Below are 24,376 nucleotides of genomic sequence, written 5' to 3' on the forward strand. Positions count from 1 at the left end.
TCTGGTGATTTGTTCGTTTTATTTCACGCAAACTCACCATCTTACAAGATTCAACAAAGTCGTATTGGCGATAGCCTTCCTGGAAAAAAAACATTTGCGTAAAGTGACCGTTTGCGATTTATCAGAAACTTACCTGGCATCATCGTCATTTGTAACCGACATTTCTCGCCCGCGACCTGAAAATAATCGTTAATATCCACATTGCAGGTATGCCCCAGTACAGCATAGATTCCTTACACGATAGTCTACGTGTGCGTTATTTTATTTTAACTCGTGAGAAGAAAGAACGTTTCTCGTCTTCACGTAGGGAGCGATATTAAACGGTCGTACTGTTCGAATCGTAAAAATTGTAACAAACGAATAAACACAACATCTTGACCTCCTAAAATCGAGACAGTTTATGCGAAAAGACACGAGCATCGAAGAATTATATAAATAACACCGACGATACAATTCTTGTATCCTCAAAGAAAAGGAAAAAAAAAAAAAAAAGAGAGGATGAAACATCTTTGTTAACGTGTGGAAATTTAGTCAAGCGAAAGGAGGACCGGTCGCAAAGAATGTGCCGAGGTGCAAGGACCTCTTCGTCACTTTGGAACATCGACGAACACTTACCATAAAAAAATACATTACTAAAACCTCGCGAGATCCCGAGATACGGAGCGACGAGAGTCGTACACAAAAGTGATATTTTGGAACGAGTACAAAGTCGTCGGCGTGCGTGGAAGACTTCGCCGTCCTTCATTTACAATTCTACGATTCACACAGGATCAACTGCGTGACGTTCAAGACGACGAGAATCACCCTGTATTAACCATTCCTTCTTCGGTCACTCTTTTAAAAAGAACGATGCGTCTCACAGATAACTAAATGTAAGCTAAAAATTACGAGATGAAGAATACATATCTTGACGACACCATGCACAGACAGACCCCGCGAGCGTTGGCTTTTCAAAGTTTTCTCTATTAATGATAGGAACAGTTGCGCTAATTAGGGCCAGATCTCATCGATCGTCTCTCTCTCTCTCTCCCTTCTTGAAACCGTCCTTGGAAAATCGGGGGAAGAAGATCATCTGAAAAGGTATCTCACCTGCGAATGTGAAAGAGCACCTTCCTCCCCATTGCGTAGATTATCGACGTCCCAAGTATGGAAGACAATCGGAGGAGCGATCTGTATCTTGAGACAGCGTCAATAAACGAACAGACCCACGTGTGCTTCAAATGCAACGCGTTTTGCAGAACAATTCTGGCTAAATCGTACTGTTAAACGCGTTGCATCGCACGTTACAAAGCTCACTTGACAAGATCCATCCAAATCGACAAAAAGCAGCCGCTTAAAAAAATGATAATAAAATTTTCACACAACAGCGCAGAAATAAAACACAATATCCAGTATTTTTTTTTTCTTTTTTTTTATATATAGTCAAAACGAATTTGAATTTTATTCAATTACTGTTATGAGATTGGTGGTTATACAAGAGTGTTATACAATGCACAGAATGTTCTTCGAGATCTACATGGCGAGAGGAGAGTTATGCTTACCAAAAAATAACGTCACAGAAAAATGCAATATCGTTCAATGTCATTCAAGAGATCAATTCCAATTTTGTCCGCGTAACGTTTCTGCAGGGAAGAAATTTTTTGGTAAACATACCACGGTGCATAAAACGCAGAATTAATCCCGAATTCTACATCGTCCGATGTACGTTCGCCGAAGTCTCGAAGTGAGCTCGAGTGAACTGAGAGGGGATCTTCCTAGAAGTGGCAACTACAGCAAATTTTCCGAGTTACGGTATGAATACGAATAGGTGCTTCATTTAGGTCATTTAGTCATTTTTACAAAGATGCAAACACAGTATGCAGTACGCCAAAAAAAATGAACAAAGTAAAAAAATAATAATAAACGACGTGATTCGCGTAACGACGAAACACTATCCCCTGTCAAAACACCACACGTGCTTTATCTTACGCATAAATGCGAACGATTGCGACGAGAATCCAACACTTACAATCCACGATCTGCATAAAATAAGATTTTTTTAATGAGCATACCCCAATAAGGCGCAAGCCGGAAATCTAATTCGAGCGAATAACGATCTTACTACGTTAAAAATATGTTTTCATGAACGAAAGATTAATCTCTATCCCTTTGATGAACTCAGCTGTGAATGAGCAGAGCGTCACGTTAGATCAGAATGATGGAGAACCGATCGATCTCTCGTCATGATAACTAAGAAGTAAAAACTTACAAACTACAAAAACGCTAATTACTGTAAATAACCTGTAAGTAGTGAATAACCTACACACTGAAAAAAGAAACCTACTGACTTACAGTAAGATCATTATGAAACCTAATCCTAAACAACTAAACTAATAGTCACGATCGCTTGAAAAAAAAGGACTGATTTAAGAAGTGAACAATTAGTAGACTTCCACTGTAAAAAGGAACGATAAACAATACAGAATTGAAAAAGTTGTTGGGGATTAAGAGAAAGAGAGAGGGCGTGGAGAGTGATCGTCAGTAGCTGACACGACCGTTTTCAACGTTGAGTAGCCATCATACAAACACGACTTGTTGATCTTCCAAAGACAGACACTTCTTACTCCCTGTCCTAAGTTCTGCCAGACAACTAGGATGAATTTCAAGTATCATCAGGAGTAGAATTTTGCAGACGACACATAAACACCCAGCTTCCTCACGCTGCGTCAATAAGTTATGGTTAAGCATCGAGTTCCGGTAAAATATTTTTTATTAACGTTACCTTTTCAATCCCTTGAGGCTGTCCTTAGTATAGACGAACGTCAATCGTCCTTCCGTCAATGCGCGATCGATTCATCATGGCTAATTGCGATCATTAAGGAAAAACTCGTTTTTTCTGTTATGTTAAGAGCACAAAAATAACATATAAATTAATTAAACGATTTTTTTTAATAATAAAAAAGTTAAAAAAAATTAAAAATGAAAAAAATAATTAGATTTTAAATCTTAAATTGTTTTAACGAGTATCGAAATGTCTATTTTGTTTTGAAAAGGATACTCACAGCACGCTCGGCATCCCATTCAGATGCAAACCGTACCATGCCCATATCGGTACCTCTCATTTCAGCGAATTTTACCTCTCCAGCGTCCTGGAACTTGTCGCGCAGCATCTGCCACGTGGTATTTGGAGGTAACTGTAAAAAGAATTTAAATATTGACCCACAAAGTTTGAGATAAAAAAAATATACGAAAGAATACATACGTTGCCTATAAGTATAGTATCTGACATTTGTCTTGAACCATTAGAGTTCTGTCGATTGCCACCGCCGCTTTGGCCTTGATTACCAGAGAAACCACCGCCGCCACCGCCAGAAACACGATCGCCGTCCCCTCGGTTAAATCCTCCATCAAAATCTCTGCCGCCGCCACCGAAATTTGAACCGCCGAAAGCATTGTTGCTACCAAATCCTATGTCGTTGTCTAGTTTGGATAAACCGCGTGGTGTGAACGTATTGTTCCCTTGTCCACCAGCTAAAGAAGCTTGTAAACCACCTAAGCTACCGACACCGCCGCCAAAGTTGTTTAAGTTCGATGCTAATTCGTTTGTCAGTGAGGAATTTAGCAGTGAACTGGTAGTAAGATTAGCGCCCAAGCCGGCACCGGCGAGACTAGCTTGAAGAGCCGCTGCGTTCGTGTTTGATAAAGCTGACGCTGCAATCAAGTAAGTTCTTGTTTATTTAACAATTTGCATTTATTTACGCATGCAATTCTTACCTAACTGTGCAGGTACAACATTATTTAAACCAGCGCCAAAAGCGCCCGCTGCTAAAACGGGCGCCGAAATCGGATTCACCACTGGTGGATTGTTTGCTTGTACATTAGGAATATTTCTAGCGACGTCTAATAGTCTGTTACCACCAGCTCCGAGTCCCATGCCAATTCCTTTCAAACCTAATTTACAAAATTAATTTATAGCAGCAATTAATATATCGCTTATCGCAAACTAATGAATATTTAAATACCTTCTGGTAATTTAGGCGGCATGTCGGGTTCATTAGCTCTGTCGAGTCTAACAGTCATGCGTCTATCAAACAATTGTTGATTATGAAGCATTGAAATAGCTTGTACCGATTCCACTGGGTGATCATACTCCACGACACCGAAACCTCTCGATTTCCCGTCTTTATCTTTTCCCAATTCAACGTGCAGTACTTTTCCAGCCAATTTGAAAACTTCAAGTAGCTTTTTCTCGTCGACTTTATAATCCAGCTGCATAAATAAAAAATCACATATTTTTCAAAGCAATAAATATACTATATCGCTACTTTTAAGTACATTCATATTATACTAACGTTTGCAACAAAGACTCTTGTGACTAAAGGACCATTGATACCCAGAGATTCTAAAAACTGTGTACTAAGACCATAAGTGTTTCCAAACTTGTTGTCTCCGCCGCCACCGCCGCCGCCACTGCCTCCACCACCGCCTCCTCCGCCACCACCGCCACCGCCTCCTCCCGCACCGGTAGGTGCAGACATATTTTGTCTTCCTCCTCCTTGTGGTCGTGGTGGATCTCTAAATCTATCATCCCGATTTCTATCGTTATTACGACCAGTTGTTAAACGGCCGTATTTATCTCTCTCTACATCAAAGTCCTGCAAAGCATACATTTATTAGAATTATGACAAACAATAATTAATCCTTTGCTAAAATTAAGAAAACTATTATCTAAAATAAAATAATAGAATTTTTACTAACTTCCTTGACCACAAGCTTCCTCCCTTTGATGTCGTATCGATGCATTTTCTCCACCGCTATTTTTACAGAGTCTGAATCCTCGAACTCTACTATTCCGCATCCCCGAGGTTTCTCGTTCTCGTCCGTGAAGAGCTCTACGTGCGCTACCTTGCCAACCTCGGTCCTGAACAGATCTTTGAGATCCTGCCAACGAAAATCGTAGGGAATGTTCGACACGTAAATCCGTCGATCAGAGGCCTTCCTGCCGACGCGGTCATTCCTCTCTCTGCTGCGATCCCGACTGGCTGAATTTATGCGATTTGGCCGATCCGACCTGCGATTGCGATCGCGCTCTCTGCTTCTGTCTCTGTCGTCATTGTTTTGCACCTGGTTACTGCAATAACGCACACAAATTAATTAATGCAATATACAAATTCAAGGGTTATTACATATCGTGCGCATCGGCGTGAAGAAAAGAAAATTAATTATGCGAAAGTTTACGAAAGATGTATGAATGAAAAGGTTAAGACCAAGGCGGGAATGAGGGGAGAAGGGAATTAACAGCGATACGTTTGCACGTGTTGCAACGTCGAGCAATACCGAGCGACGGATACACTCAAGCGTGTCCTTTTTCTCATCTCTGCGTCGCAGCGAGATGCATCGTCGCGAGGTACATCGCGTCACGCGTCGAATGCTCGAGGCATCCTCCACGACATCGAGACGGACGGTCGATGGGAGAGAGATCCGTTGCCGAAACCGACTCGCGGAAACGTACACAGTCGCGTCATACTTACTCGTCCGTTTTTATCATTGTCGGAAGCCGGTTCTCGCTAAGCTCCGCGCATATAATCCTACAAACTATTCGTTAAATGGTACATCAAATGTACACCGAGCGTCGTACAAAATGGTGGCCGTAACTGGAAGTGCAGCGGTCGCCGGAAGTCACGGTGCCCGTCAATCCAGCTACAGAAACGGCGTTCCTCGCGAAGACGTCGCGGAACAATTTTACGGGCGGGGTATTTTCGTAAAAGTATAATTTAAATTGTCGGGATTACGAAGCGCTCTTGTTCCTAAATACGATGTACTTATCTCGCGCTCGAGTTTCGATACGTCCCGATGTTTGAAACAAAAGAAATGTACGACCGAAGGTTTCCTCGTTGAATTACGATAAGGTAATTAGAAATAATTAAAATGATCATTCTTTCGTGACGGTGCAGTCTCGCTTGAAAGCTACGGAGTTCGACGAAAGTGTCCAGCCTAAATGTCCGTTTACAGGCAGCGACGGAAGCTCAGCGAATCGCGAAGTACTTGAACGCGAGATCGTTAGGTGGCGGCAGCTCACGGGGAGGCGCTGCCGACGGCACCGGGTTACCCGGTACGGCAAGCGCGAAAGCGACTCCGTGCAGTCGATGTTGTGAACCCCTATTACAATCCCGTGGCGCGCCGGCGCAACACGACCTTCTGGTTAGAGTATCCATTTTGATCACATGTGAGTATTACGAGCTGTTCTCGCTTTCGGCTTCGACTAATGGTGCTAATTGCCCACACGGGCGGCGAAGCATTGAAATTACGCGGGTAAATGTCAAGCCGGTACGCGTTCGGACGCGGCGGCCTGGCGGTTCACGCGGTCCACCGATGCGGCCCCCGTTCGTGACTCCGGCCTGTGGCTCCTCGCTTCGTGCCTCGCTTCATCTTCCTACCGTCTTGAAATACGCCCGTGCGCGACGTCCCGCCGGTCTCCCGGCCCGCCCGGGCGAGACGTCGCGACGCGCGACGTGTACGTGCATCGGTCGGGTCGACTTCACCACCCGCAATCCTTCCGTTGTTAACCGCGCGAGAGATCTTTGGTTAGTCGCGCCTCCCGTCCACCTCCGACACCTCTCGCTGTGCGCGAACTCCCTGCGACGACGCGCCACGTGGTCACCCTTGTTCGTCCAGGTTCGCACAACCACGTTGCTCCGATTTCTCCGTGCTCCGGTGAATTATCCACCGCGTGAGTTACCGATTCGCACCCGACCGCGTATGTGGATTGTGTAAATATTCCATAAAGTGACCGGGCTCGTGTCGGAATACGCGTAAAGTCTTATCATTTTTTTTTTCCCTGCTAAGGATAACTCCAACACTTTATTCCTGGTGCTAATTAGCTAGGCAATTAGACTGATACGGGTTTAAAATTGTTTTATTTGAAATAGCTTCGTCAGTGTGTTATTCAGCGCGATAAAATATTAAATTGGCGAAAAGACTTTATTGTTGATCTAACCGTTGTTTTATTTTATTATTTCTTTTTTTTTTTTTAATTTTTAATTTTTCGTAATTGTGCTTCACACAGATATCCATCAAATAACAATGGCAGATATCGAGGATACTCATTTTGAGACTGGAGATTCAGGCGCCTCCGTGACATACCCTATGCAATGCTCAGCGCTACGCAAAAACGGCTTTGTCATGTTGAAATCACGCCCGTGCAAGATTGTAGAAATGTCGACTTCTAAGACCGGCAAACATGGACATGCCAAGGTTCACTTAGTAGGTATTGACATATTTACCTCCAAGAAATACGAGGATATCTGCCCTTCCACACATAATATGGATGTGCCGTTTGTCAAGCGGGAAGATTACCAGGTAAAGATTTAATTCTTTTAATTTTTTTACACGGCAAATTAAATGCATAAATTTATCTTTTCAGACTTGATAAATTTCTATCTCTATTTTTTTCATCGTTTTGTAATAATCTTAAAGCCTGTTTTTATTGTTTTATTGAATTTCCTATGTTCCGAAATTAAATTAATAGTTCTCTGTATTTTTTTTTTTTTTTTGTGGCAGAATATATTTTTGGAAGATCGCCACTTTCATCAGAAAAAATGATTGAATAAAAACTTCCGATTCCCGACCATGAGTTTTTTAACATGGACTCTCAAATCTTTAAACAATCGCGTTCTCATTACGCTACGATCGTCATCTCTTTAAATATTTATAAATATACTAATTTAATTAATGTGTTATAGTCTTTAAACTTTGTTGTTAAATTACAAAAACAGATGGGTTAAACAAAGTTTATTTAAAAAACGATCTTGTCATTATGTGGACGATATATTTTTGTAAAATATGAAATATATTACGATTCTTTTGCGACAGCTTACAGATATATCTGACGATGGCTATCTCTGTCTGATGGCTGATAATGGAGAATTGCGCGAAGATCTCAAGATACCTGATGGTGATTTGGGAACACAGCTGCGTGCTGATTTTGAATCTGGAAAAGAGTTACTTGTGAGTTTGCCATCACATGATTTGTACATATAATTATGTTTATTAATTTTTTTACTTAATATATTTACATTTCAGTATTAATTAAATTTACGTGTATACAGAGTGTTTTATTATAAACTTACTTTTTCGGGAGTAGATAAAACTTATTTAGACTATTACCACGAAAAACGTAAAATAACATAAGATGTGTTTGGTTCCAATAAGTTCTTGCTACTCTAAAATTTTATACTGGAATAATATTTACTAATTAATATATCCTGTATTTTTTAGTGCACTGTATTGAAGGCATGCGGTGAGGAGGTAGTAATCGCCGTCAAAAATAACACCTCCCTCGATAAATAATTGTGTTCAGCCCGACGACTACGACGACAGAAGCCCAACACACATTCGAGCAAAACCACCCGCTTAGCCAATCAATCAACACCTTTACTATTGGTCAAAACAGGATAAACAACAATAATATAACCAAAAAAATCTAGAGGAAGATGATGAAGAGAGTGGAAGTGCGAAAGAAAGAAAGAAAGGAAGAGTGTCTGAATGAGAGAAAGAGTTTAAAAGAGAAAAAAAAAAAAAACAAAAAAACAAACAAAAAAACGAGAGAGAGAAGGTGGAGAAAGCATAACGGGCTAGCAGTTCCACATAACAACAGCAACGCGCCAATGCGAGAAACGACTTTTATCGAAATATCTGCTTTACTTAATTATTTTATTCAACATCATATTTAAATAAATCCGGGAAAGCGAAAGCTAGGTATACGTACAGTTATATACTCTTGTACCACATGTACACGTACAGATAAAACACACAGATACACGTATACCTAGCAATTACATACGCGTTGTTTGTTAAATAAGAAAGTGGCAACAACTTTTCAACGGAAAGTTGATTGGGAAATAAAAACTGAGAAAGCCTTGAGACACATCCTGGACCTTTTTTTTAAAGAATAGAGAGAAAGAAATTATTTACAACAGCTTTGTAACTTATTACATTTACGTGTGCGAGTGAGCGAGCGAGAGACAGAAAGTAAGAAAGAGAATACATGAGAAAATGTGAAAGAGAAAAAGAGAGAGAGAGAGAAAGAGAGAAAAATGTTGGAGACCAATATGAAGAGGTCGTGGGAAAAGGACCTTAGAGTTCTTGAGCGCGCGCGCGGAACAATTTTTCATGGGATGCTAGCGATGCCCGACACGAAGCAGCTCACTTCAAGCATCTTTCCTGTAATGATCGATAAGACTGGAGTTTCGCTATATGGAATTTCTACAGAATACTAAAGGTTTTTTCTTTTTTTTATAAAAAGAACTCGAGTTCTCGTGATTTTTAGGTCTAATATAACTTAGGTTTAATAAAAATTAAAATTTATGCGATCTAAATATCTAAAAGAATTCAAGATATTTGAAACTTTTCAGAGAATTAGAAGCTTAATTAAATTTGAAGTAAAATATTTTAAAATAATTATTCTGATAGTTAATTTCGTAAAAAAAGAAATTAGAACAATATAAAGTGTTTTATATGTACATTGAAAGACATATGGCATTTGCCGCGATGAAGGCAGTTAGCGTATGACACTAACGTGATGTGTGTCGATCCTCATACGAAATTCATAATTAATACGCCGCGAAACACTGACCGCTGAGGACCACCGAGAATTTAGGAAGAGAACCTCCACTACTTTTTCCTTCGTTTTCTCAATCATCACCCACTCGGCCGGGGCTAAAGGGTAGTGATCGAGAAGACGGGGGAGGAAGTGTGGGACCGTTCTTTCCCTCAATTCTCGATGGTCCTCAGCGGTCAGCGCTTCGCGGTGTATTAACTATGGGTTTCGTGTAAGGATTGACGTACATTACGAGTGTCATACGCGAACCGCCGTTGCCGAGATAAGTACCATATCTACCTCTCAGTATACTTATAAAAATTAATACATTTCAAAAATTAAACTCTCTAAGTTACTTGTATAACGTAGATTCATAAATTTAAAACTTATGAATTTCTACGTTCTTGAATATTTAGATACGTAACTATCTTGATATTTTTTTTTCTAAGATCGCAAAATGTAAAAACTTTGAAATCAAAAAAACAACTTGTACACAACGTGGTATATAAACGTTCAAAGTTACGATAAGAACAAGCCAAAGTAGACGATTTAGACCTTTAAATCCAAGAACGTTGAGATCTTAAAGATCACAAAATATTTCGCGCGCTTTGAAATGGCTGGTGCGGCGCGATGCTATCGCGTCATGTTCGGAGACTGTAATTGGCTTATGAATGCTCAGACTTTATTACATTTTGTTGTAATATCTCGTTTTAATAAACATTTTTCAGAACAGGTTACATAAACCGCCTTCAATTAATGAAATAACTTAGTTAGATGGTGTAACATTAGAAGAGATTACAATTAGATAAAGTGAAAGAAGAGCCGCGAGTGGAAGATCCTTGTGTGAACTTGCAAAGTGTGCGTAAAGAACTTTTTTCCTTACCATCCTTTCCATCTCGTGACATCGTTTGTATAAAAAAAAGAAGAAGAAAATTGTTCCGAAAGTGCAGTCTGAATGATTAGGAATAATTATAAGCAGATAATTAACTACAAGAGTGTAATCACAGTTATCATTGGAAGGTATACGTTTTTTCTCCCTCCCTGGAACTCTGTGACTTTGAATTTGCTCGATTTGGTGTCCTCGCGATAATTCGCATCCTGTTTTTCTGTAAAAGTATATTATCTAATCTCCAACATAACACAGTGTTCTAGAGATCTTTTTAAGTTTTTATTTCTCTTTTTGTATGTTTGAACATTCAGATTGCTTATAACTTGCGAGAACTTTGCATCACCGAACCTCGTTAGGATCGTCGTTTTAAATATAAATGCTCCTAGCGATTAAATGTTCTTCAACACTTAACAAAGTTCCTTTACGTAACAAATAAATACGAAGACCCCAAATCGCCAAATATATGTATATGTAAATTTCGATATTTAATAATTATTATCCTCACATCCTTCCTAAGAGTTATTTATAACAGTTATTTTATAAGAGTTTGTTTTCAAATTCTTTATTCAATAAAAGGATAATCGCGAAACAACGCGCCTTCCTTGATGACTTTGATTTTTTGTGGCGATATTAAAAATCGAAAACTTGTCTATTATATAATCGAAATAAACAAAATAACGTCTAATACTGTAATCTATGTATGCTATGTTGGACCAGGCTCATAATTCTTTCGATTGTTAATTATAACCGAAAGAGAGAAGGTGTCAATATACATATAAAAAAAAAAAAAAATAATAGTATAGAAATACTGGAAGAAAATATTCACACGAGCGACATGGGGATGTCTTTTTTTAGTCCTTTTTTAGACTGACTCGCCCGCACACTGCCATTATTCGAAATTTGCATAAACAAAAGAAAATAAAAAGTTACTTTATTAAGTTAATTCATATAGTAGCGTAATCGTGGAAGAAATAAGTTATAGGTAATAATATCGGTGATGTAATTAAAAGTATAACAAAAAGGCACTAACATAAACTGCTTTTCTTTTCGTTTATGTACTTATAAATTTTACACGGTATTATTTTGCGTCTGCATCACAAGAAATAATCGAATGTGCTCATGGATTATAGAATATGCGAGATTCTCAATATGTATGATTGCACAGTCACATTTACAAGGGTTCAAGGATTTTTAGTACCAAGAGTCTTTGGTGTCACATCACCCCGCGCATCAAAAATAAAATCAAGAGGATGAGGGATAAAAAGGGATTAATAATTTACTTTCAAAGTACAAGATTCGTGGTACTGACGATCCTTTGAGATCCTAATAACTTCAGTCCAAGGATCTGTAGTATCAAAGATCCATGCGTGCTAGAAAACGACGGAATAATGTATACGGAATATAAGCGTAAAAATAGCTCCGATAATAAAGCTCTGCAGCTTTCTAGAGGATCTGTGGTACCAGCAGATTTTTGTACTCGTGAAATTTAATACAAAACGAACAAAAAGAAAACAAAAAATGAATAAAGTTTAATTTGAAAACTTTTATTTACGTATTATATATTTATTATTAATTCAGTCATTATTAATTCATTATTAACAAATGCAAAATGCAACCGCTTTTTTTTTCTTAGACTTTTATGTAAATAAATTATTTTATACTGTCCCTCAAAGAGGATTAACCATGTGTCAAGTTTAATTGTAATATTATAGACGAGTTATCTCTTTTTTTTTTTTTTTTTTTCAATATCCAAATGTTACACAAATTTTAAGTTTGCCACTTTCTCGTATCTAAATAATATAAATAAGAATTAATTATGTATATGAAGTTTTCAAAAACTTTTCATTTGCCAAGACATTCTCTTACAATGCAAAATGTGATGCGTCGTCTAAAACTATGTAAACGATTTTATATTGTTTTCAGCGCTAAATTACACGCTTTTAAATTTAACCCTAAACAGTATAAGCGGAATATTAATGCTTTCCAAACATTACAAAAATGTTATGAACTTGTTAATTCGCAATTATCATTTATCAAACTTAATAAAAATCAAAAGAGAGAATTGCTAAATGTTTTTTTTTTCGAGCTTTTACATAGTAAGCATTAATTATATTATTATAATTCACTCTCTTTTGCATTTTACATTGTTCTTTATCTAATTTACCGTTCTAAAACGCGTTGCACCTTTCCCGCATATTTACAATAAACTCTATTTCATTCTAAATTAAACAAAGTATTTCATACTGTTTAGGTTTAATCAACGCGTTCATGATTGATTCGTATCTCTTTAGGGCAACAAAGTACAATAATAAGTCATTTTCAATAATGTTGATAATGATTCGGAGGATTTTACGAGTTCTATAAATACGATCTGACTTGGAAAAGGCCCAAGTCGCGACATTAAACATTCCCAAACAGTCCAACAAGATTTCACGACTTATCGGGAGAGAACTCGAAGAGATCGTCGCAAAAAATTCGGAGCTCTTAAGAATCCAAAGTTTCATGGATTCTAAAAATATAAAGATGTCTATGAAAATTGAAAGATTCCAAGCAAGATGAAAGGATCCAAAAATACCATAAAATCTATTCATAATCGTAATCGAAACTTTCCTGCTCTTCGCAAGATCAATTGTTGGCATTTCGCCTCTGTAGCGCTGCTGCGAGATCTTGCCTGAGCGCAACCTGTTGTCTTTGATCAGCCAAAGATTGCACGGATCGCAGCCCATTCACAATGTCCTTCGTTTTGCCAAAATAGATTTCGTTTAACGTGTTACGAATCTTATTCTCCATGTCTTCTACCATTTTACCAATGTTCGCGATATGAGGGGGTGTTTCGTTAATGTGGTGGTCTTGTTCTACCTAAAATTATATGTAAAAAAATTGTTTTAATTTATTACAGTTTAATTCGAAATAATTCGATAAAAGTGAATTAAAAAATTTAACATAGTTTAACATGTAACACATCGAAAAATTTACCTGACGAGTCAAACTTCCACCTAAATTCATTGTTCCAGAGCCATGTTTATTGGTCTGCAGCCACAGCATAGCCGTTGATGTGAGTTTATAATGAGCAGTGCGACCAGTCGGCTTTTCCTGCACTTCAACAACATGTATTGAATCCCAACATCCTTTAATCTTTTTAGAACCATCTCCAGCCTTTTTGATGAGAATTACTGCTGCAAAACCATGATCCAAGTCCCACAAGTACACTGATGAAACTCCCCCTTCAAAGTAAAGTTCTCGATATTGATCAAAGGCATGGTTGGCATCTATTTCCAGTCTCCTCAGTCGCTCAGAAGGCATTGAGCCATCTTCTAGTGGTGGATCATAAGTATTGCTCCAAGGAGACCTGTAAGTTTATTACATTTAAATACTAGATTAATTAATTTTTTTTTTCTACCATCAAACAATACAAAACTATTTTAATCAAACCTGTATGAATCCCCATCTCTATTGTAGTCACACAACAGGTAGTCTTTGCCAGACTCCTTATCCTTGGCAATTTTTAACGGTTGATCTACAGAGGACAGTAGATCCTCGCATAGTGAAGGAACCAAATCAATCAGGTCGCTGAGATTTTTTTCAATTTGCTGCGGAGGCAGTCTCCGCATGAGGTCTAGCGCACAATCCATTTGCTGTTCTGTCTAAAGCACACACGTACAACAAGGAAATAAAATACCGTTCCGTGGAATTACAATGCTGCTAATTGGCTCCTTATTATTTCGATTGAAAATTACGATTTTGAGCGCGAGTGGACGAGACCCGCAACGAGGAGGAAGGCAAAGCGACAAACCGTTACGCGGATAATTCTCGTAATTACATTTATTTACAAGCACACGCGTCAGACGTGACGGCAACAACGAGCGAGATGCGAAAGCTGTGTCTTACCATACTGTTGCAATTTAAATTGGTTATAGGCCGACGAACATCAAAATCTTATTGGCCGACGTCGACAACGAGATAAACGTGAAGCGTAGTTTTTTTTATTAGCCACTATCTCGCCAGGATTGTCTCAAAAATAAACGAGACGGGCATTGAAAGGGTGTGTCGTGGTACGAGCGGCGATTGGTTTGTAGCGCTCGTCGCTGGGCTATCTCCTCCGAAAGGAGCGAGGTTAACCGTCGCGTCGCAGGCTGGTCAACTTCAACTGGATGTTACAAAAGCGGATTGGCCGGCTGTCAGGGTCAAGCAAGGAGCCTGTTCTCTCCAGCTGTACTGGCTGCTCCAACTTGCACTAATTCGGAGTCTGTCTCTTTTCTCTCGCTGCAGCGGAATCGCATAACGTGGAACGAGAACGGAATCAATTACAAGCGTTCCGTGTTTTCTCTGCAAGTGATTTGACGCTTGCGATTAATTACGCTCTCGTTTTACGTTCCGCTACTCCGCTACATGTGATTGCATCATAAAGCAGTGCAAGTCAGAGCTGCCAACGAAGCTACGAAGAGCGAGCTCCAAATTCATCACCGTGTAAGCGAGCCATAATGCGCGTCACCGCTCTCGTGCTCTCCTCCTCCCGGATAAGATTAAAAAAAAAAAGGAAAAAAAAAAAAGAAAAACGTTTATTTTTCGTTCGCGGTGATTTCTGAATCTCTATGACAAGTATATTTCCCTCTCCATCATTTAATTTAGTCGCCGCGCATCTCGCTCCGTTATCGAATCGCTCGACTCCGATTCCGTCGCTCGGCTCCGATTCCGTCGCACGGGCTGCATATATCGGACCGTTGAAGTTGTATGTGTGCGCCGTGCATATACGTACAATACAACCTGCCTTCGAAGTGTTTGGACACATTGCATCCCGATGATGGCGAGTTTGCGTGAATCCGCGATCCGACAGTAATGATAGTGATCGTGCGCCTTATCACGGGTGAACGCGGGTGACAACGAGCTTAGAACAGCAGGACGCAGGACCCCGAGGACTCACCCTCGCCCCCTCCCCATCCCTCGTATTCATGACCCCGGAATCCTCGTGAGCGGAAAAACCGAGAGAATGGGTGTTGGCCTCAAACCGCTGGAGTTCACGGATTGCCTAACCGACAGTCCGTACTTCCGCGAGAATCTGCACTATCACGAGCGTGAATTGGAAAAAACCAGCCAGCAGATTAAGCGGCTCGTTAAGGAGGTCAAAGATTTATTGCTGGCCACCAAGAGTGAGTTACGAGCTTCCCCTTTGCTCCTTTTTTTTTTTTTTTATCATTCGGACTATCAGACCATGTGATTGTTGTAACAGCTGTTGCATGAATGATTTATCTTTACGGGTGATTATTAAATCAGCATTGTTACTCCGTAATTAAATTAATTTAGGGATCCTTCCTGTTCCATTATTTTTTTTTTTTTTTTTTTTTTTTTTATCACGTTGGAAATATCTTCTCAACGTGATCTAGATCTTTTTGTTTGATTAGATAATAATAGATTAGTTGATAATTTTGATATCTTTTTAGACCTGTCCCGAGCTCAGAGAGCCTTTTCCAAAACGTTGCAAAACTTTAGTTTTGAATGCATCGGCGAGAGCCAAACCGAGGACGAAACTCACATATCTCAAAGTCTAAAAGAATTTGGTAAACTTATCGCATCCATAGAAGATGAAAGGGATCGCATGGTATGCAATTTACCAATGTGCATAGACTAGTTCGTAGATTCTATGCGCTTGTAGCTCTTATATGACTGTTATCTTTTAATGTTAATATAGGAAATGATTAATTTAAATGAGATCTAAGAAACAGTCATGATGTCATCAATTTATTAGATCTTAAAATAGCTTTCCTCTTTCCAGTTGGAACGAGCGTATGATCAGATTATATTACCCTTGGAAAATTTTAGAAAAGAACATATCGGCGGAGTTAAGGTAAAACAAATGATATCTTTTTATTTACGATTTTTTTTATTCTTATAATATTTTTTTTTAATGTATATATTTTTTTATAATATGTTTTGAAATGTTTTAAGATCGTTTAGTTTTATTTATCTCCGTAACGATTTAAATATTTCAGGATGGCAAAAAGAAATTTGAAAAACAGACGATTAAATTTTGTCAAAGTCAAGAGCGTTACTTGAATTTATCCACGAAAAAGCAAGACAATGTTTTACAAGAGGTATATTAAATAGTAATAAAGTAGATGAATAATATATTTTAAAAATTGTGTATTTAAAAATTATAAAAAAATTTATTATTAATTTTCTATGTTGATACGTGTGTATAGGCTGATGCAACGTTGGAAATGGCTGAAAGACACTTCTCCCAGGCTAGTTTAGAATATGTATTTTTACTGCAGGAAGTTCAGGAACGGAAAAAGTTTGAATTTGTTGAAACGGTAATAATTTTAATATTTTACGATTAATTTTACGTATTAAATTATAATCTTCATATAGTTTATTGTAACGTAAAATGTTTTAGTTATTGGGATTTATGTTTGGCTGGCTAACATTTTATCATCAAGGCCACGAAGTTGCAAAGGACTTTAAACCTTATATGACAGAGCTACAATTAAAGATTCAGAAGGTTGGTAATTAATTTTTATAATAAATTTCTAACTGCTTAAACATACAGTTATATTTAATGGTATGAGAGGTAATATTTTACTTCTTTAGCCGGTGTACGTATTTCCAGTTAAATCGCATTATTACGAAAGCCGTTATAACGTAGAATCATTATTTTGATTATTTAATAATGTAGTGCTATTGCTGTATGTTTGTATGCAAGAAAATCTTGTTGAAATATGCATCACTAACATGTAGATACATGTTTGCTCTAGTACTTCTAATGTCACCGATAATGAGAGTTCTTAATTTATAGCTTGAATTAGCCAAAAATTACGTTGCTAAACATAAGTTAACAATTTAATGATTAATTGCAAATTAATTTTAATAGATTTCGAAAAATAAATATATAAATTTTGCAAATAACTTGTGCACATGTGATTGCTAATAAAATTAGTTTATAATTTGTATTTAAGTGCAATTTGCAAGAAATGTATTTAAATATTCGATGTAATTTTTGTTTGGTATAAGGATGTTGCTGGAAAAACCACGGCTAAGAATTGCAGCCACTGAAAAATCAAAATCTATAACATTTGCGTTTAAATTACCCTTATAATAAGTATTATGATTGATAACAGCATGAATAAGTGCTTACTAATTTTTATTTGTGTGTGCGCGTGTTTTACAAGACTAGAGAGAATTTCCTTGCTACCCGGGATAAAACTGAATCGCTTATGAATAAAATGAAGGACATGAAAAAGGTACGTTACATAAAAATTTTTTTATCCTTTCTTTCGTTCAGTAAAAGCTAGTTATATAGAGACATTTTTTGTAGTTTTATAATTATTATTTTGTTACATTTTAAAGTGCATATGTTAACAATTAAGCATATAAATAGTTTTATTAATATTTATGAATATTTTGTAAAAGTATTCAGTATGTTTGCTACTTTTAAACACACCCGCACCCATAATCATCTTTTTTTTTCTTAGTCTGCTGTAGAAAGTGGTCTCAACAAATTACATTCCCGCGAAGGATATCTGTTTCTAATGGAGAAAAGTAAGTCGATTAGTATAAGAGATATTTTTCAGTAGAAACTATTTCTTTAAAAAGTTTTAATGCAGTCGCTCTTTATATTATATTACGAATATCGTAATTATATTACTAATGTCATGATATTTGCAGAAGCATTTGGTACAACATGGACAAAACAGTATTGCACATATCAAAAGGATAGGAAGGAATTTACTATGATCCCTTACAATCAACTCACGGGAAAATTTGTATGTTAAAATTAAAAAAAAAACTAAGTATTATTACACGTATTAGTTATTAAGAATTTTCGGAATAATTTCTTAATATGTGTTTTTAGAGTAGCAAAGAAACCTTTACACTAGCATCTTGTATACGACGAACATCGGACACCATCGAAAAAAGATTTTGCTTTGATATCACTGCCGTCGATAAGTAAGTCCAATTTTATTTTGTGTCATATATATAGTATATACAATTATTTTGATTAATTTTATTTTACCATAAATAAAAAATTATTAAAATCTGTCTGTTATTTTCAGACCTAATGTAACATATACATTCCAAGCGCTTTCCGAAGAAGATAGAAAGTTATGGATGGATGCTATGGATGGAAAGGAACCTGTACGTAACTTAACGTATTTCATATTATACACGAAGTCATTTTTATTTATTTATCTTGTAATTAAACGCGTGGATTGTATATAATTATTGCGATATTTTAGCCTTGCCCGCGATTAGGTTCTTCTTCCAGACCTGAAGATTTGACACTGGCTGAAAGTGGTTTTACGTTTGTATCGAAATGTATCGCGGCACTTGAAGATAGAGGTAATATAATCGTGATTTTTCACAGAAATTAATGGGGCTTTTTGCTTATTTAAATATCATATTTTATCAATTATTCTTCAACAGTCGATAATCATTTTAGGTTTAGAAGAACAAGGTCTATATCGAGTGGTCGGAGTTGCTTCTAAAGTAAATAAACTTCTGACGATGGGTCTTGATAAAAGAAAAGTAGATAAGCTTAATCTGAGTGACCGTTTTGAATGGGAGAGTAAAACTATTACCAGTGCGCTCAAAACTTATCTGAGAACATTGTCCGAGCCGTTAATGACTTTTCGATACTACAATAGCTTCATTACAGCTGCGAGTGCGTATAGGTATTCTTGATAACATATTGTTTTATTTTTGCTGTTGAATCTGTATTTAAAGATTATAAATTCTATGAGAGATTTACTTTTCTCTCTTTTTCTTTTTATTTTTCGTAAACTAATACTTTTTCTATTATTATAATTATTTTTTTCTCCGTAATTTCTTTTATATGACTAAAACTGAGTACTAAAATTTTATTGTGATTTTTATTTTGTGACATTTAACAGAACAGGAGATGAAGGAAATTCGAATAAATGATATACACAACCTCGTTTATCGATTGCCTAAAGCCAATTTTAATATGCTGATTATTCTCATTAACCATCTTTGCAAGTGAGAAATCCGTATAATTATTATTTATGAAATTTATTTATTTTAGTTTAGAAATTAAATTCGAAATTGATTATAATTTTCAGTGTCGCAAAGAAAAGTGATAAGAATCTGATGACTGTTGGGAACTTAGCGGTATGTTTCGGCCCGACTTTATTACGACCAGAAGAAGAAACAGTAGCTTCTATAATGGATATTAAGTTTTACAATATTGTTGTGGAAATACTGATTGAGAATTGTGAAAGAATAGTACTTGGGCCACCTCAAGATTCTTTACGCGCAGTAGCACCACAGTCTACGCTGCAAGCTACTGTTGTTCCAAGTAAAGTGCAATGCGTTAAAGTGGAAGAAGGTCCAACTTCGTCGGGTAATGGAACGGCATTTTTAAGATATCCACTACACACGGCGGTAACAGTTGCACCAGCGTCGTCGCATGCGCATGTAAGTTATTAAGATTGTTTTTATTTCACTGTTAATTTCGTATATTGGATTTGTATATATTTTTTTATATACAGCTCGTTACAAGATCTTATTACGATGGCCAGCCTTTGACTGTTAACAAGTCGCCTATAATTGACGACAGAAATAATGGAGATTATGAAGACCTCGATAATACAAGTCATCGTATACCATCGTACTTAGATAGTCGCGGTGGTAGTAGCGGCAGTGGTGGTCGCATAAAATTGACTAACGCAAACCTCATGTATCATTCGGCCGACAAAGGTTTAGGTACATTTCTCTTGCTATATTACATTATACTATATCTTATAAATTTTATAGTAGCATCTTCTAACTAAAAATGTTATTATTTCAGTTCTGAGCGGTGGCAATACCAGTAGTTCGAGCGAATCGATCGCATCAGATCCTCATCCTTTTTCAAGCGAGCTACCAATAAAGCAGAAACGTGGCACCATGATATCCGTGCATTATCCCACGGCTTATCCTCAGCGTAGCAACTCGTCTTCAATATGCCCGTAAGATATACCAATTTTTCCTTTTATAAAAAAGTATACTTTTTTCTTTTTTACATTCGATATGTTATTTTCTTGATTACGATTCTATGTATAATTATAGCATCAACACTTCACCCAGTAGTGGACGTTCAAGTCCTGGTCAAATCCCAGGAATTTGGTAAGTACCGTGTACATAAAATTTAGGAAGATTATAATTCTAAATTTGCATAAATTTTTAGGAGAGTACGAACTTTATACGCATGTTTGGCGGAAAACGATGGGGAATTATCATTTGAACCAAATCAAATTATTACAAACGGTAAGAGCGGTACGAAAGTAATAATTATTATATAAAACACTGTTTTAAGTATATAATAAAACATATTATTGCAGTCAAAGCCTCTTTGGAGCCAGGTTGGTTGGAAGGTACATTAAATGGTAAAACGGGTTTAGTGCCGAAGAATTATGTGGAACAGTTGCCCTAAATGCCATGAGAATAAAAAAAAAACACCAAAGAGCGTTTTTTAAAATATAGATAATTTTATTATTACGAAACAAATTTACAAATTTTTTAAATAACGTTCTTGATACCATCAAAGCAAATAAATTTATGAAAGCTATGCTGCAATGCAAAAACAACTGCCTGTTGAGCTTTCACAATTTTTGGCTATACACTGCTTAGTCAATTATACATATATAGATGTATACTCTTATATAAATGTTATTTATTAGAATCCACTTTATTCTATATGTATCTAAAATGTATATATATTCACTTGCGAATGGTATATATGTGCATAAGGATTACATAGGATTAATATTTCTTTGAGGTATTTAATTACATTTATACTAAAAGACATTCCTATGCAACATATGTATATGAAGATTTTATGGAGCTTATAGGAAATTTTGAAGGCAATAATCATTTGTTTTATAGCATTGTATTATAATTATAATAAAATATATAATGCCATAATAAAAAAATACAGAATATCACAAGAAATTTTTAAACATATACAAGGTTTTATATAATATCAGTATATATAAGTAATAATACATTATATGGTTTACAGTTTATATTATACTAGCTAGTATTATAGTGAATGTAAGAAATGCAAAACGCAGTTCTCGTATAAAACGAAACACAACAGCGTTTGAAGGACTGGAAGAACTAAACTTCAGTTTCAACATTACGAAGCATAATAAATAAATGTATAGATACTTTTACTATATTATTGATTCCTGTAATCCTGTGAAATGATATGCATAGTTTGTATAATTGGTCAAACGGTAAGTATTACAAGTTTTTAGATATTTCTAGACACATCTAACACACAAGCAGCCATCTGTGAATAATAATTAAAAAATAATAATTGCACTTTTGTCGTTTAAATGTTATATGTATACAGAGTGAATCATAATTGATGGAAGCATTTACCGACTAAACTTAAGTTAACGCTGTGTAACGCTATATATGGAGTATTCGATTGGTAACGATTTACTTCCATTTATTATAATTTACCACGTATATATATTACAAATTTGTTAAACTATACGTATATTTTAATGATTTTTTTTTTGAGCTTAATTTTTATATTCTTGATTTTTTTTAAAGGTTCGCATTATCGCATAAAATTAATGTTTATTCTTGTTTATTACTTAACTGTGACATGTAAATTTTTATAGCTAACAGTCCTGCTTTTAATGCATTTTTTTCCACCTTATTCCATATTAAACTCATAAATAAAGTGTAACACAATATTGCAGTTAAAAAAATACATGCAATATTCAAACCGATGTCTGCAGCTAAAGATATATTCATGCAATTCAGCCAGATAGACCAAATTAACGGAATGATTAAAGTAAAAGCCGATAACGCATACCAAAAATATTGACGTTTTACATCCTTTAATGCATTTTCGCAAATGACTACTGCTTCTTTCAAGGAATCCATGACATCTATATAATCACTGACATGCTTATCTGCAAATATAAATTTAATTAATTAATTAAAAAATAAATATATGTTCGTTTATTAATACATGCAGAAAAATGAATATATTACCATTACTAAATTTAAGGGTAGCCATTACACCTTCGTGATCAGAAAAACTAAAATTTTTATATGGTACACGATTTGGCAAGGGATGTTGAAAATTTACAACTTCAACCTAAAAATTATCGTAATTTAATGATTATATATTGTATAAATTTTTTTTTGTACCATATTGCGTTAATAATTTACCTTCACAGTTTTTGATCCTAAATACATAATATGATCTATACGCTTTCCATCTGGCTGAGTTCGCGCGATTTTTGAGTTGGTGTAACTATTATTGGCACATTCATTGGTCCCTATGTGACTTGCACTGTTAGGACATGTATCAGCTAAACATGCCAAACCACTTATAAGTTTATATGCTAAGTCTTGTGGTTCTGTGTTAAGATCACCAGCTAATATAACTGCATCTGCGCCGCTACTCGTCATCTTTATAAATTGAGCAGTATCAAATGCTTGTAGCATTCTGTGAGCCATGTACTCGTCATTTTCTCGATTATATTCTGCATGTAACTGTAAAATAAAACTAGTAAATATTTTACACCATTTAAAGAACATTATAATTATTATATATAAAATAAAAAAATAAAAAAATTTATACATAATTAAATTAAATAACTTTACATACATGCGTAATATAAACGTTAACATTCATATTCTGAACTTCTATTTTACACAGCCCAATTCCTTTACCACCAAACCAATCTCCATGATGCACCTTGTGAACATAACCATTTAAAGGCCATTTGTGAAACATAACACCATGGATGGGATATTTTGAAAAGAAGCATATTCCTGATCCAAGTACTCCACTGTACAAAAATTATATAATGTAGTATGTAATTTTAATTATTCCATGTCTATAATACCATACCTGTAAAAGTAATGAGAGTAAGGAAGTACCTCTTGCGTTTTTGTTCGTATCATTTTAAAATCATTGACAGACCAAACTTCCTGTAAACAAATTATATCATATTCACCACTGGCACATTTTTCAGCAATAGCCAACATACGTGGATTTTTATCTTTCGCAACATATGGTATCCCCCTGAAATATTAAAACGAGCGTGAACTGGAGATCGCAAAATATTTATTTTTCAATAAAATGCAGACAAAAATGTTATTACTCACCAGCAGTTGAGCGTTAAAACATTCACCGATACTTCGCTTGCCATTGTTTTAATTTTAACCTCTGTATCGCTCCACAAAATAACGCAGTAATTATGTTAAATGCAGTGACAAATTGTCGCTTGCTCCGACAGTTCTACGTTTTCTACAGAAATTAGAGCGCAAATATCTAATAAAAAATTTAAAAAAGGATATGAAATAAATAACAAAATGCTTATTTCTTTAAATTAATTAGGCTTTTTTTCGTATTTGTCATACTATTAATTTGTTAAGCTCTTATACGTACGTGAATATACACATGCACATCTCTTATCAGCGCGCTTTCTTACGTAAGAAATTGTTACGAACATTGACAAGTCGAGAAAATTATTGTCGATTTTTAGTATATGATGAAATTGTCGCTTATCAAGTAAGCCGTGAGCCTCATATTCAAACTTGTGTTCAAAAACTAATGTAAGAATTACTTCCACGTTTCAATGTACATTTGAAAATGAGCCCAAAGTGAAATAACACTTTCTAACCTATTTTCCATTTGCGATTCTCGTACTTCCTGAATAAACAATACGACCAACAAACACATAAACCTCGCAAATTTACAGAAAAAAAAAGAACGGATATTTTTATTTATATAAATATTAAACATATATTTTGTCGATTAAAATATAATATCTCTGCAAAGTAAAGGTGCATAGAAAAATTTTTTTTTATTCAATATGAATAATATATCGCGGTAAAGAACTTCATAAATCTAGAAACACATTTACTTCGCAGACATATCACCC

At 35.9% G+C, this 24,376-nt stretch overlaps 5 protein-coding genes across 12 annotated transcripts; 2 read left to right on the forward strand and 3 right to left on the reverse strand.

Annotated features, from left to right (window-relative positions):
• Positions 1-2: 2 nt before the first annotated feature.
• Rump (heterogeneous nuclear ribonucleoprotein rumpelstiltskin) lies at positions 3-5,665 on the reverse strand. Of its 6 annotated transcripts, none has more exons than XR_011546961.1 (9): positions 5,511-5,665; positions 4,738-5,110; positions 4,332-4,634; positions 4,002-4,248; positions 3,754-3,930; positions 3,242-3,690; positions 3,042-3,173; positions 2,762-2,875; positions 3-2,629 (listed from the first exon to the last, which is right to left on the reverse strand). XR_011546961.1 is itself a non-coding variant. In XM_070669853.1 (9 exons), the coding sequence occupies exons 1-8, from the start codon at positions 5,525-5,527 to the stop codon at positions 2,786-2,788; spliced, it is 1,758 nt and encodes a 585-aa protein (XP_070525954.1). In that variant the 5' UTR covers positions 5,528-5,664; the 3' UTR covers positions 3-2,629; positions 2,762-2,785. The 6 variants fall into 6 exon arrangements, 4 of the variants coding, with proteins under 4 accessions (XP_070525954.1, XP_070525953.1, XP_070525955.1 ...); XR_011546960.1 differs by having other exon boundaries at positions 3-2,700; XM_070669853.1 differs by having other exon boundaries at positions 2,762-2,841; positions 3,038-3,173; positions 5,511-5,664.
• A 421-nt stretch (positions 5,666-6,086) lies between these two features.
• On the forward strand, positions 6,087-10,320 carry Eef5 (eukaryotic translation elongation factor 5). Of its 2 annotated transcripts, none has more exons than XM_070669785.1 (4): positions 6,087-6,205; positions 7,046-7,338; positions 7,852-7,986; positions 8,257-10,320. In XM_070669785.1, exons 2-4 carry the CDS (start codon positions 7,063-7,065, stop codon positions 8,326-8,328), a joined length of 483 nt encoding a protein of 160 aa, XP_070525886.1. In that variant the 5' UTR covers positions 6,087-6,205; positions 7,046-7,062; the 3' UTR covers positions 8,329-10,320. The 2 variants fall into 2 exon arrangements, with proteins under 2 accessions (XP_070525886.1, XP_070525887.1); XM_070669786.1 differs by lacking the exon at positions 6,087-6,205 and adding an exon at positions 6,270-6,291.
• A 1,863-nt stretch (positions 10,321-12,183) lies between these two features.
• Cpb (F-actin-capping protein subunit beta) lies at positions 12,184-14,605 on the reverse strand. The gene is made up of 4 exons (XM_070669780.1): positions 14,355-14,605; positions 13,899-14,110; positions 13,443-13,815; positions 12,184-13,325 (listed from the first exon to the last, which is right to left on the reverse strand). The coding sequence occupies exons 1-4, from the start codon at positions 14,355-14,357 to the stop codon at positions 13,092-13,094; spliced, it is 822 nt and encodes a 273-aa protein (XP_070525881.1). The 5' UTR covers positions 14,358-14,605; the 3' UTR covers positions 12,184-13,091.
• A 356-nt stretch (positions 14,606-14,961) lies between these two features.
• On the forward strand, positions 14,962-21,754 carry Graf (GTPase regulator associated with FAK). 2 transcript variants are annotated; one of them, XM_070669773.1, is made up of 20 exons: positions 14,962-15,613; positions 15,905-16,062; positions 16,237-16,308; positions 16,454-16,555; positions 16,664-16,774; positions 16,858-16,962; positions 17,630-17,701; positions 17,933-17,999; positions 18,126-18,223; positions 18,313-18,407; positions 18,515-18,596; positions 18,698-18,800; positions 18,901-19,122; positions 19,352-19,457; positions 19,541-19,895; positions 19,970-20,183; positions 20,269-20,428; positions 20,529-20,585; positions 20,647-20,726; positions 20,801-21,754. In XM_070669773.1, exons 1-20 carry the CDS (start codon positions 15,454-15,456, stop codon positions 20,890-20,892), a joined length of 2,511 nt encoding a protein of 836 aa, XP_070525874.1. In that variant the 5' UTR covers positions 14,962-15,453; the 3' UTR covers positions 20,893-21,754. The 2 variants fall into 2 exon arrangements, with proteins under 2 accessions (XP_070525874.1, XP_070525875.1); XM_070669774.1 differs by lacking the exon at positions 17,630-17,701.
• On the reverse strand, positions 21,458-24,240 carry Nsmase (neutral sphingomyelinase). The gene is made up of 7 exons (XM_070669778.1): positions 23,881-24,240; positions 23,598-23,763; positions 23,341-23,514; positions 23,095-23,278; positions 22,653-22,979; positions 22,473-22,578; positions 21,458-22,390 (listed from the first exon to the last, which is right to left on the reverse strand). Exons 2-7 carry the CDS (start codon positions 23,639-23,641, stop codon positions 22,050-22,052), a joined length of 1,176 nt encoding a protein of 391 aa, XP_070525879.1. The 5' UTR covers positions 23,642-23,763; positions 23,881-24,240; the 3' UTR covers positions 21,458-22,049.
• Positions 24,241-24,376: the final 136 nt, after the last annotated feature.

Source organism: Cardiocondyla obscurior, linkage group LG19 (assembly GCF_019399895.1).
Source record: "Cardiocondyla obscurior isolate alpha-2009 linkage group LG19, Cobs3.1, whole genome shotgun sequence".
NCBI classification, from domain to species: Eukaryota; Metazoa; Arthropoda; class Insecta; order Hymenoptera; family Formicidae; genus Cardiocondyla; species Cardiocondyla obscurior.